The 16,284-nt window shown below is 38.0% G+C and overlaps 1 protein-coding gene across 8 annotated transcripts in view; it reads right to left on the minus strand.

Moving 5' to 3' along the window:
• Positions 1–273: 273 nt before the first annotated feature.
• Positions 274–16,284, minus strand: part of FAXC (failed axon connections homolog, metaxin like GST domain containing) — a 74,405-nt gene continuing 58,394 nt past the window's right edge. For 6 of the 8 annotated variants that reach the window (XM_035296372.3, XM_035296371.3, XM_017971272.4 and 3 more), the window contains one exon: positions 274–8,808. In XM_035296372.3, coding sequence (XP_035152263.1) covers positions 8,519–8,808 — 290 coding nt within the window. In that variant the 3' untranslated portion in view covers positions 274–8,518. The remainder of the gene's footprint in view (positions 8,809–16,284) is intronic. The other 2 variants (XM_078369867.1, XM_078369866.1) reach the window with 1 other exon arrangement.

A 16,284-nucleotide genomic window follows, 5' to 3' on the forward strand; every position in this document is an offset into this window, starting at 1 on the left:
GGATGGGACAGCATATTCCAGAGATCTGTTTTTCTTCTTAAAAGCCACTCATTTGAAATTCTATCAGAAAGTTATATGCCTAAAAAATTCATTACCTCTGTTTTAATTATACAAGAGCCTTACAACTAAAATATTCTCCCAATCATCTAAAAGGCCACCACTTAACAGTATATTAGATGCAAGCATTTCAGATTTTCCCCATGAGCCTGAAGTTTAAACATTCAAATTTGCAAAAGAGAAGTAAATTGGAATAAAGACATTCACAGAAAACTATTTCATATCCATTAGTTATCATTTACACATCAAATACATACAGCATTAAGACCAAATATACAGATTTTCCACATTTATATACAGTAATCAACATAGTGCACAATTCAAATCTATCTTACAATCAAGTGTACAAGTTTTAAATATGGCTTCATAAACTACTAATAACTCTGCTAAAGTAACTCATAGGTCCAGAAATAAACACTGAAATGCCACCTTCATACTGGGGTAATCATTCAGCAAGATGCTAATCATCGTGTTTGCAAAACAGATCATGCAGGTGTTTCCAGGTGGTTTCTGCCCATCAGCCCCAAGCAGCTGAAATGCGGGTTCAAATTATGCCAACATTGGCCCTTCCTATCTCAGATATCTGAAAATAAGTCTGTACATCTGCCACATTTGAAGACACAAGGTTATAAACAAATAGAAAAAAAGACATGTAATCAGTGAGATGACGAATTACCAGGCATTATCAAAACATGTTTTTCAGATTGATGCTGAAATTCTCAGACAACACATCCCGTATTTGCATTATTGGGGTACCACCCCACCCCTACTTTCTTTTTCTTTGTTTTGCTTAAATCAGTGTGTTGTTAAATCTTTCTGGAATTTTCAAGACATTCTAGATCAAATGGTCCCAAAAGCAGAATTAAAAAGAGCAGTCTTAAAGGTGACACCGAATTGTTCATCCTTTTCTTCCCCAACCAAAAATGCCTTTTTAGGTAAAAATAATTAAATACCTTGAATTAAAATCATGTGTCCATGACTATTTTATATGTGCTTTGCCACAAATAGTATATACACATTTTCTAATCAATTACAGCCATCTGGATGCTAACCCCTAAAGACCCCTTGTCCCATTCTCTAAACTCCATTGTGGACCAGAAAATATACTTTTAAAATTTCTATGTTTGCTATGGTTTTTAATGTTTACATCAGTACAACAGTATATACATATACAGCAGTGTATACATATACATATATATATATGTATATCATAAATAAATACATGGAGGGGCAAGCTGAGAAAGTTTTACTGATGGGTGAATAAGCACAAAGGTTTGGAGACCACTGCCTAAATAGGGATGATCTGGGCTGTCTCCAAACATTTAAAGGGCTTCTCTAAAACAGAATGTAAATTACTGTGTACATTTTATATTTATAAAATGAAAGATAATATGCAGCACTTTTTAAAGACCAGAAGGAAATTCCAAAATTAAAAGAGTAAACATATCAGGGCCAGACCCTCTAGGCTGCTATCTAAGGTCCCAGGCCTGGCTTCAGAAGCGGAATGGGGGACACAAGCATAGAAATTAAGATAAAGACAAATGTTACTTCAACATTTCCTGGACTGGCCACTTGTATATTCACAGAAAATCCTTCCCTACATAGATTGCATTTGTTTTTTACTCATAAACCTGTGCTTTTTATTATTTTAGCAAGATGCCACCACCTAGAAAACTTTCAATTGCCTGATACATCTCTACCACAACCATACCACATAGTTGCTTGAAACTCTCACATTTGTTACTGTTTTCTTCTCTCCTCCTACTCAGTTAAATTCTAATACCCCAAATGGAGGACTCAGACCCTCATTTTTCCAACCATCACCCTCATCAACATTTGAGCTGTCAAACATTGGCATGATGTAGATCACTGGGAAAAAACATGTGTTTACAATAAGCATGTTCTGATCCCACGAGGCTTATTACTTGCAATAAAATCATTTTGACAGCAGTAACACAAACATGTCATCTCTACTGAAGCAGAAGTCTTCAGCCTTATTTCTGCAAAAAACAAATCCCAGATATAATTTTTAAAGGTAAAAATACAATCATTTGGACATAGTTTATATTTTAATAAGTCAAATATAATGTCTTATAGAAGAGAAGCAAATATGAAAGAACATTTCTGATTCTGAAATATGAAAGGGGAAAGTCATCAACAATTTTTTAAAGAGGAAGAAGATAGTAAATATTTAAATCATTTCTCTTTTTTAGCCCTCACTGAACAATTATATTCCCTCTGCTATATGTTTAGCCACCATTAAATAACATGGTAATTCAGAAGTTGGATCTTATTTTTTTAGAAGTCATGGGGTAACTAAAAACAAAAAGGTACTAAAAAAGGAAAAAAGCTTAAGCATTACTAATAAATGAAAGTTACTCTATTCCAGAGCCACAAATAAAAACAAAAATAAATGCATGCCAATGGGGGTGGGTGGGAGGTGAATTAGTCACATTTAGTAACACAACTTACAAAAAGTTAATTGATTATGATACATATATATATATAGCTTTACAGTTAGTGGATTGTTTCAAAAATGCATAATGGCCATTAAGTTCATTGCTAAAATTATTTGTGTATAGAAAAACAAAGTACTGTATCCATCTTTTACTCCAGAAGACTTGTTTTCCCACTGAAATGGTCAGTTTGGCACTGCTAGACCATATCTATAAGGTTATTCATTTTATTATTGCAATGGTCCCCTTTATTTGTCTACCCATTTGACAACTTAAGGCAATTATCCTCATGAAATTTGAGCATCGTAGTTTGTCATGGTCCAGCCAGCAGCAGGATTTTTAGAGGGCCTAAGTCTGGGGACAAGTTCCCAACATTGGCGAAAGCAGAATGTTTGAGGAGGTCACCCTGTCAGCTCCAAAACAACTGAGTCCATTTTTTTAAATCTATGCTTCAGTACCCTCTATAATCATCTCTAACGGGCAAGACTAATGTTGCTGGTTCCAGCAATCTAATCTCAACATTTAAGAAAACTTTAATATCCTTAAGATATTCTTGGAAAGACAGGGACCAAAAATCTGAGTTTCTGGTGAGGAATTCAGATGAGGAAAGCATCCCACGTATGTTTGCATCTACCCCTGACACTAGCAAGAGTCTTAGAGGCAAGAGGCTTCACCCTCCTCCCCACCAAGAAGATCCTTTTGAACTTCCCAAGTTATATCCGGACCACTGGGAGCAACTAAATAAAGGTCAAGCATTTCACAGTCAAATGCAATTTATCCCTGGACCTGTTAAAGATGGGTTCCCAGAGCCCAGCATTTAGCTTCGGAAGTATTTGTCATTGAGTGTACTTTTGTCAGTTCTAGTATGACTTAAATAGCACTGCATATAAAGGAAAACAAAGGATCCTGGGTCATAGTCAGGAACAACAAAATAACTTTACTCTGTAAAAAACATAAAGGAAAGAAAGAAATAGGAATAACCTGAGTTGTTCCCTATCAACAAAAGACACCCACCTTTTATTGAAAATACACTCAACAATTGTTGAATGAATGAATGAATGAATGAATACAGGAAAACCTGATTGTGCAGATCTTTCTCCTGTAAAGAAAAATCCAGCCTTTTTTTTCCCACCTTCAGCCCAGACTGGTCATCCTATCCATGCAGAAGTGGTGGGTTTCAGGGCTAAAACGAAGTGCACTTGGCCCTGAACTCATTTTGACAATTTTAGGGTTGGTTAAAAGATAAATGACAACGACAACAACAAAATCCTGTCACTTTCAAAACTCCAAACCTCCAAAACAGTATTTTTTCAAATAACCTACGATAACACTTCTTTCTTCTTTTCTGTCACTCAAGAGACACTGAACATGGGTAATAATAGAGATTACTTTTGCCTGAATAGCCTGTACCAATTTTTCTTCTCTCTGGCTATGTTAAAAACAAGAACAAACACAATGATAACATTTAAAGATTCCTTGGAACAAGACTTTTTAACTGGGGTCCATTGACCCCCTAAGGAACCATGGATAATTTCAGGAGGTCTCTAAATTTCCTCAATTTATATGTAAAATTTTATATATTTGCATATATGTGTTTTTCTGGAAATAGGGTATAGAACTTTCATTAGATTATCAGTGGAGATCCTGACACCCAAAAAGTGAAAAAAATCACCATTTAATAGTATGTGACCCATGGTCTGAGTGTCTTTCCCATGTGACCTTCAGGGAAGGAAATGGTGAGTGCTTCACTTTCAAAGAAATAGATTATAATCAGCTAGGAAGTCTTCATGTGAAGCTGATGAAGTCAGACCTTGAGAGATGGGCATGACTTGGGCCAGTGGAGCAGAGAATAGGACATTTCGGGAGGACTGGCATAAGCAGAGGCACAGAGGTGGGGCACATGAGGCTTGTTTAGGCGATGGCAAATGGCTCAACCTGGCTGCACTGGGTGGCTTCCATGCAGGAGCTATGGAGACAAGGTAAATAAAGGTGAAAACACCAGACCCTAAGAGTATCCCCTCACCATGAGGCAATGCACACCCCATCAGGGCCAAAGAGCTTTTCACAAAGATTAATCCATTGGTGGTGGGTGGAATGGAACAGGAAAGTGGCCAAGTATGTAAAAGAGGCTAGAGAAAGTCTAGGCAAAAGGAGATGCCCTGAAATCAGAGCTCTGTGCTGTTCTATTTGCCACTCTACAACTAGTATAGATCCCAGGGCCAGGCACTGAGTAGGGGCTCCATAAATATTCAGCAAGTGAGGGAATGGGTATAGGTTCTTTAAAAGATACATAAGAAACTATGAGGAGTCTTGGTGATGTGGGAATCCATCTTGCTATTCTTCACAGAGTCAAGCAATGCCCTGCACAGAGGAGATAACTGATAAAAGGTTTCTGTTATTGGCTTGACCAGGCTCACTGGACATGGACAAAAGTGAAGTAGGATTCCAAGCAAAGAATGGCTGGAAATGTGCTGGGTCTGTGAACACAGGGTGACTTCTCAGGTAACATGCACTTTATAAGACAACCAAGCCAAGGTGGTGTAATGGAAAGAAACATCAGGGGCAAGACAGTATAATAAAAAGAAACCATCATGGGCAAGATGGTGTAGTGGAAAGAACCATCACTGACCTCAAGTTTTGGGTTCTGCCCTTCAAATAAGTATGTGTGTGACACCAAGCCAACTAAGTTGCTTTCTACAGCTGATTTTTTTGGCACAGCTATACATTTCGATTACTCTAGCTTCTCTCAAACAAATTTAAGCAAGACCAATGAGGCTAAACTCCTTAGTATGTCTGTTCCTTGAACCCTAACTGTTTCACAAAAATATACCCTAATGCCTTCAGTATACATGGCCAGGGCTCACTTGAGGACATGACTGCAGTTGTGATTCAAGTCTAAGTTGTTCTAAGTCTCAGATCAGTCTTCTGGATAGCCCACAGCCTTGGTAGTATCACTTTCCAAAATTCATTACGTAACAACAGCAAAATGGTAAATGCTGACAATATAGTTCATCTTTGCATAAATATATATTGTCCTTATATCTGTTCTGATGGATAGTAAAGCATATTGATTCTGCTCATTCATCTTGATGAGGGAGGATGCAAGTGGGCAAAGAGAGATGGATATAAGAGCTTGATTTACTTTTACAATGAGAGGTAAAAAAGAACAAATAGCCCATGGGTCAGTCTTCTGTCCAACTAAAAATATCTGTTAATATTAAAGATCACATAGTTCAAGTTACCTTCCAGCAAAAAGGAAACACAGAACTTGAACAAGAAGCCAGATGACCAAAATGTCCCTTAACTCCTTATTGTTTTTTCTTATAATTAGCACCTGTTCATGAAATTGGAGAACATTTCAAATCTGGGTAGCTTAAGAATGAATCACATGAAATCAAAGCCTTGTGGATAAAGACCCACACCATGCTGACTTTGTCTTGGTTATTTTGTTTGCATAACCCACCTTGGGAAAGTAAAGCTGGGGTATATTCCAGGGATCGAAATCAAGTTAACAGCTACAAAATGTTGAGTGCCCAGTCATAAGCTGTCAAGCAAGTGCCCAAGACTCCAGGTAGCAGTGTCCATTCATGCCCCTGTAGGAGGTACCTGGATAGAATGACTTATTTTACAACTTCATTTTCAAAGTTGGTTCTCCACATACTTGTATTCCAAGTAATACAAAATTAAAAACATATATGAATCTACATTCTCATAACTTGATCATCCTTTGAGAGAAAATACATCACACTTGGTACTATACAGTAAGAATAAATTGTTTACAGAGAAAAATTCAAATACATTTCTTTTCAGCTGCAATGTAGTGGGAAAAAGACAACCCATGCTTTGTGGAGACAGGTCTACAGTCCACCTCTTCATGATATTCATATTTTTAGTCCAGAAGTCTCCCTAATCACACAGAAGTGCCACAAGTTGGCCTTAAAACACACTTGCTAGAGACAGGGGAGGCAAACAGTCCTCCCAAACGATGCTGCAGCCTCAAAACAGGCTTATCCACTCATATCTTCTCCACCACATTCTTATTAGGCATCAAACAGTTCCTCTAAATAAGCAGGGTTTTAATAAAACCCTTATAATAAGATTTTAACAACTAAGTTTCCCGTGGAATAAGAATTTCTAACTTGGGGTATCTCAGCATGTATTCCCACGTACATATGCCCTACACAATTGCTTAAGAGGTAAGTAAACAGCCTCAAAATCTCTTCTCCCTTTACCTCTTTGTGAATCTACAGCAGTCTTTTAAAATGATTTTGCAAATGCTATATTCAAAAAGAGGTGTTTTTCTTTTTTTCAAGTAAAGTACATGGATTTCTCAGAAGTTGCCTTTAAGAAGTGCCTCTTTAACCCTATAGTGAACAATCCTTATGTTGGTCAGAAGAAAGCAGTTTCATTTGCAATTGTAAATTCTTAACACTGGCTCTCCTAGCCCAAATCCACAACCGTCATCCAGGATCTTTGCCCCATATTTCCCTGGAAAATGTCCTAAGTCAAAAAAAAAAAAAAAAAACTTTGGAAATATGGTGCCTTCACAAACATGGGTAAGCCAACAGTTCATAGAATACTATAGAGAAAGAGAGAGAGAACGGGGAAGACACAGGAAAAACATTAAGAGTTGTTCTCAGGATTGCTCTCCTCTCACTGGGCAGTGGCCAAAAATACCAGATAAGCTGCATTAATAAAACCACATATAGTCTATCACTGAACAGAGTGCTTTGATACAAGTATCATCTTGCTACTTCATCTTTTCAATACATCTCTGCAAGGTTTGTTTTCAAAAAGACATTACAAGTTGGCAAGCCTCTGCTTACAAAAATCAATCAAATACTTGCCCCTTCACCTCTGTGAAACCCACCATATTCCTGAGATTTATTCTCCTCAAATAAATGAAACATAGGCAACTTAACACTCCGGCGTCAACACAGAACATGCATGAGTTCAGGCAATGAAAGAACCACTTTTCTGCAAATACACAGTAGAATTGAAAACTGTTTGTAGCTGTCGATAATTTGTAAAAACACTTCCAATGTTCTTTGAACAAAAGATTTTGATTCAACCAAGATCACAGAAAGGAATGATGACAAAGTCCTAAGTGTACCTTTGTGTGCATTTCATCTGCTCAGCTTTTGCAAGTGACTGTGGTGGTGGTTGCCTGGATATGAAATTCCTTTGCCCTCAAATCTTCACATGCGTCAAGTGCAATAAAGAATAAAATGCTGTGTTTATGTTGCACCACGTCCAAGAGGTTTAAAGCGCCGAACGAATGTTATCACATGAATCCCCACAACACCCCTGTGAGGTAGGTAGGTGGAGAGTATTGTCATCCCCACTTTGCAGGTGGGAGAAATGAGGCACACATTAGTTAATAAGAGATTTGCTCAAAATCACACAGCTAGTCACTGGCAGGGCTCAGAATAAAACACATACTGATTAGCACCTAGCACAGTGCTTTGCACATAGTAGGTGTTTGTTGAATATCTGTGGATTTTATTTGACTTACATCTCGACATACAATATGCACACATAAAGTACAAGCAGCCACCAGAAAACATTTATCTCCTACATTTTTTCTGATGATATCTCTCATTACTTCAAATCCTGATGGATGAAGGAGGTTCAAGAATCCATCTCACAACTAAGACCTCAGGATGAAGAGGATCATCATAAACACTATCAGCTGGCAACTCGCTCTTATACCTGCTCTACCACACAATATTATTAATAGTTTTCTAATGAAAACAAAAATGGATTTCAGGAACCATGCTGACATTATTATTTTTTTTTTGCCTGTTTGTTTTAAATGAAGTCATCTGAATGGTTCTGTGTTTTGTTTGTACAAAAAAGAAATAAGGCTGCTATAGTCCACTTAGCATGTGAAAACTGTGCCAAGCACGAAGATCTCCTCCCAGCTCGGATGGAATGCTACCTGGGAAAATGGACCAACCCAGGGAATGGCAGATCCCAAGGAAGAGGGTCCGCGAAGCTGGACATCACTTGCACTGTTCGTGGTCCGTATAGTCATCCATGTCCACATCCGAATCAAAGAGTGAGTGTCCCGTAAAATCCGTGTCTGGGGTTCTGGAAAAACTGTTTTCTGCTCCCTCATCTTCAAAGGTCTCTGTCCTTGAGTAAAAGCTAAAATCCAGCAGCGGGGTGTGGGTTTTGCTGCCTTCACTGCTCTCCTCAGACTCATAGATGGTATTGTCATCATCATGGTGCCACTCTGGCCAGAATTTCCTCCTTATCCTCTCACAGTACATGGCAAGGTTGATCAGCTCACCTGCAGTGTGGTAAGGAAAGCAAAGGTTAGTTCTCAAAGGCAGCAGTCTACCACTGCTATGGTCTGTGTTCCCCCAAAATTCCAGTGTTGAAATCCTAACTTCCAATGTGATGGTCTTAGGAGGTGGGGCCTTTAAAGGTGGTTAGGTCATGAGAGCCAAGTGCCCTCATAACAGAAGCCAGAGAGAGCTGCCTTCCCTCTTTTACCATGTCTGGACACAGCAAGACAGCACTGTGTCCAGGTGCAGGAAGCCGGCCTTCACCAGGAAGCAGGCCCAGCAGGCAGGCCCTCACCAGAGCCAGATCCTGAATTGGTCAGCATCATAATCCTGCACTTCCCACTATGATCCTGGATTTCCCAGACTCCACAACTGTGAGAAATACATTCCTGTTGTTTACCAGAAACCTAACTTACAGCATTCTGTGAGAGAGGCCCAAACTAAGACATCTAGCCACTAGGCTTTCTGGGAAACTGGAATAATGAGGCAAGGTAAACATTAACAGTATTTTTCCATAGAGATGCTATGAAAATATTTAGGTTTTTAAGCACATAATAAAAATGGTAAGTGAGAAAAGTTAAATTCAGTGAATGGGCTGAATGAAATGAAGAAATGAGTCCGACGATGGTAAGTGGTGGTGTAGTTTATCCAAAACGGCAGATAAACTACCATCATTTGGCTTTATGAAGCATTTTATTATTTTATGTTTGCATATGAAAAAAACTAATGCTTTGATTGGTTCATATATAAATTAATTTATATTCCATGAAAACATATCAACTGCTGGTTGCATTAAATCAGCCAGAAATAATCATTTACTCCACAAATTTTTGCAGTGTACTATGGGCTGAGTACTATGCCAAATAGTTGAAAAAAGTTATGTTAGGATATAAACTTTTCTGCCCAAAAAAATCCATTAAATGGATAACTCAGAATTGTTTTTATGGATAAGTGTGCCTACAAACACACTTAGTAAATTTTTATATGAAATTAAACAGCAGTACCCAGGATCCAGGTCCCACTCAGTCACTGAACTATACTTCTTTTTCATGTGAATCAAAGAAACTCTTGTGTTAAGTCACTATTACTGTCTAGGCATTTGTCTGAAATATGACACTATATCTGGCCTTCATTTCGTAATTCCAAATGAAAAAGAAAGAAAGAGGGTGAGTTTCTCCTTTTGATCCAGCAGATGGCAACATTGCTTATAAATACATGATTTGCTACTATCTCTTATAGGACATTATTACTCTAAAAATATCTTTGGATTTTTTTAAGTTATATAAACATTCACATATTGTGTAAATAATCCATGCTTCAGTGCTGAAAATTAGAAATAACAGATAAGCAAAAACTAAAAGCATCACCAAGAATCCCATTCCCCACAATAACATTTTCATTTATGTTCTCCAGAAATGTACATATTTACATATATTTACATGTGCTATATAGGATTTACTATATATTCTTTTTCCTACCCTACTTTTCACTTAATAACATATAATAAAAACCTCTGAACTTCACACTCTGACCACAGTGATAACTGCACACAACGCTATATGGCTTCATTTCGTCTTTACCAATCCCCATCACAGGTCATTTAGGTTGTTTCCATATTAATGGTTTTGTTGATTATAGTTTGTCACTACGCTATTTCATTTACCTATTAAGGAAAATAACATATTCTCATTTTGGAAAATTAGCATTAGTCTGTATAGAGAAACTGTACAAATACATAAAGAAGAAAATTAAAAGTACCCATGATTTCATCAATCCAAGATAATCACAATTACCATTTGGTGTAACTTCTTTCAGTATTTTTCTATTTACCTATTGCCATTATTATTACATGTTATCTCCTGTAACATTATTGTACATTTTTCCATGTCATTAAAATTTTTCAAAACTTGCTTACATTCCCTGCAAAACCTAACAAAGTAAATCCCCCTGCTTCATGGATCCCATAGACTTGTACTGGTTCCAGGTCACCATTTCCAGTCTTCTCAGGTTATAACAGCTCAACCCTCACTATGCAAAAGTCTATTCTCTTTCAGAAGATATGTGTGCACATGCTCAGGAGCCAGAAAGTGAAAAGTCAATACCATTGCTCCTTTTGAGGAGACGCAGCGTAGACGACCTTTACTTATTTTCTCCCTCATGAGGACAGTCACAAAACACCTCTCCAGGTATTACTGCCTATCCTGGGGAACCAATAATTGAATAAAGATGTGAAGGCAGCAACAAGAGGGAAAAAAAAAGTCTAATTGGGGAGGTAAAGAGACATCAAAGATGAAATACAGTCACCTCACAGTAATACCTGGGGCCAGCCCTGTTTGCCTCAATCAAATCCATTCTTTACTAGCTTTTCCTACAGAAAATGAGAATCTATTCTCGAGATCCACAGGTTCTATGACTGTCACTTCTTACATAGCTTTTCTTTCTACAGCCTGTTTTTTTTTTCCACCTTTCTCCAGAAAAGTTGCCTGTTCTGTAACCATGTGACATTAATACCACTTCAGTATGCAATAATAAAAATTAATAATTATAATAGCAAACTGTTATATAGTCCTGACTATGTGCCAGGCACTTAAAGTGCTTCACTCACCCGATGAATTCATATTAACCTCCTTAGTCCTCATGCCCATCACCTCCACTCAACTCTCTATTGATGAGCTGACAACATGGCCTGGGAATTAGCAGTAGTGCACTACCTGTCATGGAATATTTTTCTGTAATTATTCTTGAAGTCTCAAGATTTGTGAGGGGAGAGGTGCCTCTCCCTAATGGCAATGTACTGTCATGAAAGAGGTGAACATTCCAATAAGGGTTTGCTTTGATAAGCAAGAGCTGGGAGCCCACATATTCCTCAGTTCCTGCCCCTGATAAAGAGTGAAGCAGAGAGTGGACATCTGTAGTTGGGTTTTATCTTCTTCTGGCTTTGCCTATACCTTCCTGTGCCTAAACTCTCCATCAGCTGAGCGACTTAACATGCTACTGGACAAAAGAACAGAAAAAGGTGGCAGCAGAAACAGGTTGTGTGGAGTATCTGTGTGTGTGTGTGTGTGTGTGTGTGCGAGACAGAGAGAGATAGATAAACCTGTATTAATATAAATGCCTATACAGGCCAGGTGCAGTGGCTCATGCCTGTAATCCCAGCACTCTGGAAGGCCGAGGTGGGCAGATCACCTGAGGCCAGGAGTTTGAGACCACCCTGGGCAACATGACAAAACCCCCTCTCTACTAAAAAAAATACAAAAATCAGCCAGGTGTGGTGGCAGGTGCCTGTATTCCCAGCTACTTGGGAGGCTGAGGCAGGAGAATCACTTGATCCCGGGAGGCAAATACTGCAGTGAGCTGAGATCTTGCCTCTGCACTCCAGTGTGGAAGACAGAGTGACACTCTATCTTTAAAAAAAAAAAAGCCTATACAGAAGACATAAACTTTGCAAAATAATAGAAAAACTGTATTTCTTCAAAGTGTACTCAACAATCAGGTAGTAACGCTGGTTTAAAAAAGTCTGATAACGTCCAACACTGATGAGGATGTGGACGGTCAGGCACTACACTACGTGGCTGGCAGAGGTATACATTGCTATAACCTTTTTTGGAAACCAATCTGATGTTATCTACTGAAATTTTAAATGTGCATATCTCATGGCCCAGGATTTCACTTTTAGTACTCTATTCAACTATAATGAAAGTAGTGGTATGTAAAGATACATGTACATGAATATCAAATGAAGGTTTTTTAAGCCAAAAAAAAAAAGAAGAAAATGATGGAAACAGCCTGAATGTCCACCAATAGGTATTGATTGAATAAATTAAGGTGTATCTATGCTATAGAATATTGTGAGGCTATTAAAATAATATCATGTTCTATTATGTGAAAAAAACAAGTTATGGATAATGCATATAATTCCATTGTTTAGTTTAAAAAAAGTAAAAACAAACCAAAACACCTATATATGCATATGTGAATCTGTACATGAAAAAGGCACAAAAGGATTTACATTCAATCCTTAATATTGATTATTCTATAGAAATAATATTGGACACGGATGAAGAGGTCATAAGTTTTTTAAACTATGCCTTTGTAATTCAACTTACTGTAACAATCATGTATTACTTTTCAAATCTAAAAATACAATAAAATAAATTGATAAGAAACACAGTGATATTCTCAGACAACTTGAGAGGATATTTATCAGAAAGCCAAGTGCCTGTCTACCCAGAAGATAATCGCAGATAGAATAAAGAACCTTTCTCTTACAGTTTCGCAAATGGAAATACCCTCCCTGATTTTTTTTTAGAAGTGACAATGTTTATATTCCTATATCCTCTAATTTCTCTAATAATAAAAACATTCTGTACAATTCGATGCCAAAAACATTGTCAACCAAACCCAGAATCCAGAACTAAGCTTCTCCCAGCTGCCAATCACTCAAGGCAGGAATGCAGATGAGAGAGAAGCCTGCCAATGTCTCCCAGCAGCACTCGCCAGCCCTTGGTCACGAACCAGCAAATAACTTGGAAAACACAGGCCAACATCCAAATGTGCACATTTGCTCTACACGTATTTACTCAGCACCTCCCTGTTCCAGATCCATGCTAGGCACTGACTATACTCTTGTTTGCTCCTTTTAGCATCTGTCACGCACGCAGAGAGGACACTGAGCATATATCCTCTTCAGAAAAGTTCCCAAAACACTTGAATACTCTAGTGAAAATATCCCCTATGCCTTGTCTCCTTGAAGCTAAAAAATATTAACTCACAGATCTCCAAATACAAAGACCAGCCAAGGTAACTTGATCCAGCCCTTTCCTGAAACCCAAATCCCTTCACGACAACCTCTTCCTGAACACTTCCCTCCAGATGGAGAACAGAAAGAGTACAGGAGTGAGGAGATATTTACATGCTGGTCAAGAAGAGGCAGCATGTTTTCTACTTTTTAATCTATCAAGTAATAAGTAAAAAAGACATTTAAGTACAATAAATAACTGCTGGTAAAAATTGCTGAATGAAATTTTTCCTAGATTACAGAAGGTTGTGCTCCTAATTCAGAAAATCACATTAAGGTCTGTGGCTTTGATAGGACTTTGGAGGACACAGGCAGACACGTTGCAGAGCTCTTGACCCATCATAGCTTCAGTTTCACTTTTCTCAGCTTTCTTAAGCTCTCCACATCTGTTTTAAGGAGTGTCTCAATCCACAGGCAATTCTCTTAAGAGCCCTGATTAAAATATCAAATCTGACTCCACATTAAGAATGTGCCAATCATAAAACTGAGTTTTTTTAGTATCAAAATGGCAAAAAATTCAAAATAAATTATATTCAACCCTAATCAAGGAACAAAAATAGAAGTACTTTCAGACTTTGCTCATGATAATATAAATTGTATAATCTTACTAGAAAGCAATTTAGCCATGGAGACCAAGAGTTTATGCCCTTTGAGAGAGTAATTACTGAACAAGAAATTTAGCCTAAGGAAATAACCAGAGATGAGCAAGAGTATATATTTATAACAATGTTCACTATAGAATATTAGTAAAAGTTACTGAAAACAACTCACAAGTCCAGAAATGTCACATAAATTACCATGTAGCCATAGGATAGGATATTATGCAACTACTAAAAATACCATTTTGAAGAGTATTTCATGACAAGGGAAATGGCCAAACTACACAGTTAATTTTAAAACTTTAGGTTATAATTGTATCAACATTATGGTCCCAATCTAAATATATATATATACTTATAGTTGATAAAAGATCTGCTACATACCACAATATCAGAAATCGTTCTCTGTGAAAGATGGTGTCACAAGTTATTTTTTATTCTTTTAAAACTTTTCTATATTTTTCTAAATTTTCTCCAGTAAGCAAATTATTATTCATATTTATATCTCTATCCAGATAGATATATGCATGCATATGTATATTCAAAGCCTATCCTTGGAGTTCGACACCAGCCTGACCAACATGGTGAAACCCCATCTCTACCAAAAATACAAAAATTAGCCAGCCATGGTGGTGCACTGCTGTAATCCCAGCTACTCAGGGGGCTGAGGCAGGAGAATCGCTTGAACCAGGAAGTGGAGGTTGCAGTGAGCTAAGATCACATCACCGCACTCCAGCCTGGGGCAACAGAGCAAGACTCCATCTCAAAAAAAAAAAAAAGCCTGTCCTCCTGCTCATCTAAATGAAGGAAAATTCCAAAAGTAGCTGTGTGGCTTTGTAAATAATACACTGGACCAAAAAACTAATATTCATCCAAACACACTCACAATAAGGCAAGGCCTAGTGGTGCTTCTGCCATTCCAACGCTAAGGCAGAAAACTACCTGAATCCAAGCCATTCAAACCCCTGGGTTTCAGCCAGCTCTAAAATCTCCAGGCTCCTCGTTGTTTCTACTTAACCCTTCTCATGTTACTTCTTGAGAAAGTCTCTATCACAGAGACAGCAAAGGCAGGGAAAGAGGTTGAGAGCAAATTACAGCAGTAGTAGTTTGGCTGCATGTTATCAGCTCCAATCCAAAGATTTAGAAGGGGTATGGAGCTAATGCCTAAAATGGGATTTAGAGATCCCTGTGGACTCTAATAATTCATGTTACACCGGTACTCAGGGAAAGCTGGAAGCTACTTTAAGAATCAAAGTACATGCAACTATGCACCAAAAGCCCCTTGCAGACGATGGTGTCAGATTCCCCAGATGTGCATGAGGCCCAAAATCAATCCTCCAAAAAGGCTGATTATTTCTTTAAAAAAAAAAAAACACTAAATGCCTCAAGTCCTTTCAGGGAGTAATAGAGAAAATGGCCAAATCAAAAAAAAATGCATCATTTCTGAAAGAAGGAATTCCATACAGTCTGTGAGTTCTACTGATAATGGGTCCCTAAATACTTCAGACTAAATAACAGATGACCACAATAGTGTGTGTGTGTGTGTGTGTGTGCATACTTGTGCATTTAGGGTTGTGTTTGGGTAGAAGTGTAGGCATATCTGTACAAGTGAGTGTGGGGGGGTGTACAGAGCATTTGAATAGATGTGGGTGGGTGTGTACATGGGGGTGTGAAAGGATGGTATGGTGGGAGAATGGGGGGAATAGAGCAGGAAATAATAGAAACAGAGAATGGACATAAAACACAGCCCTAAATGAACTACAAGGAATCAATATCTTTTAGCCCACTATGGAAAAATATGATTAAAATAAAGGGAAACTAATATTTTAAATGCCACAAACCTCACCAATGTGATAACATATTTAATTTAGAGAAATACCAATGTATTGCAAAACAAGGAACATCCTCATAATGACCACTTAGGAAATTAAATGACAGTCCATACTATCCCTAGTCCCACTCAGCTGAACTTCCAGAAGACCTTCGATCAATGCCTGACCCATTCCAACCAAGCCTGATAAGGAATCTGGAGCCCCATCCCCACCAATAAGAGGATCTGGAGAGTGAGTGCTGCTGGCTTC

The sequence above is a fragment of the Callithrix jacchus genome, chromosome 4 (genome assembly GCF_049354715.1).
Source record: "Callithrix jacchus isolate 240 chromosome 4, calJac240_pri, whole genome shotgun sequence".
Classification (NCBI taxonomy): domain Eukaryota; kingdom Metazoa; phylum Chordata; class Mammalia; order Primates; family Cebidae; genus Callithrix; species Callithrix jacchus.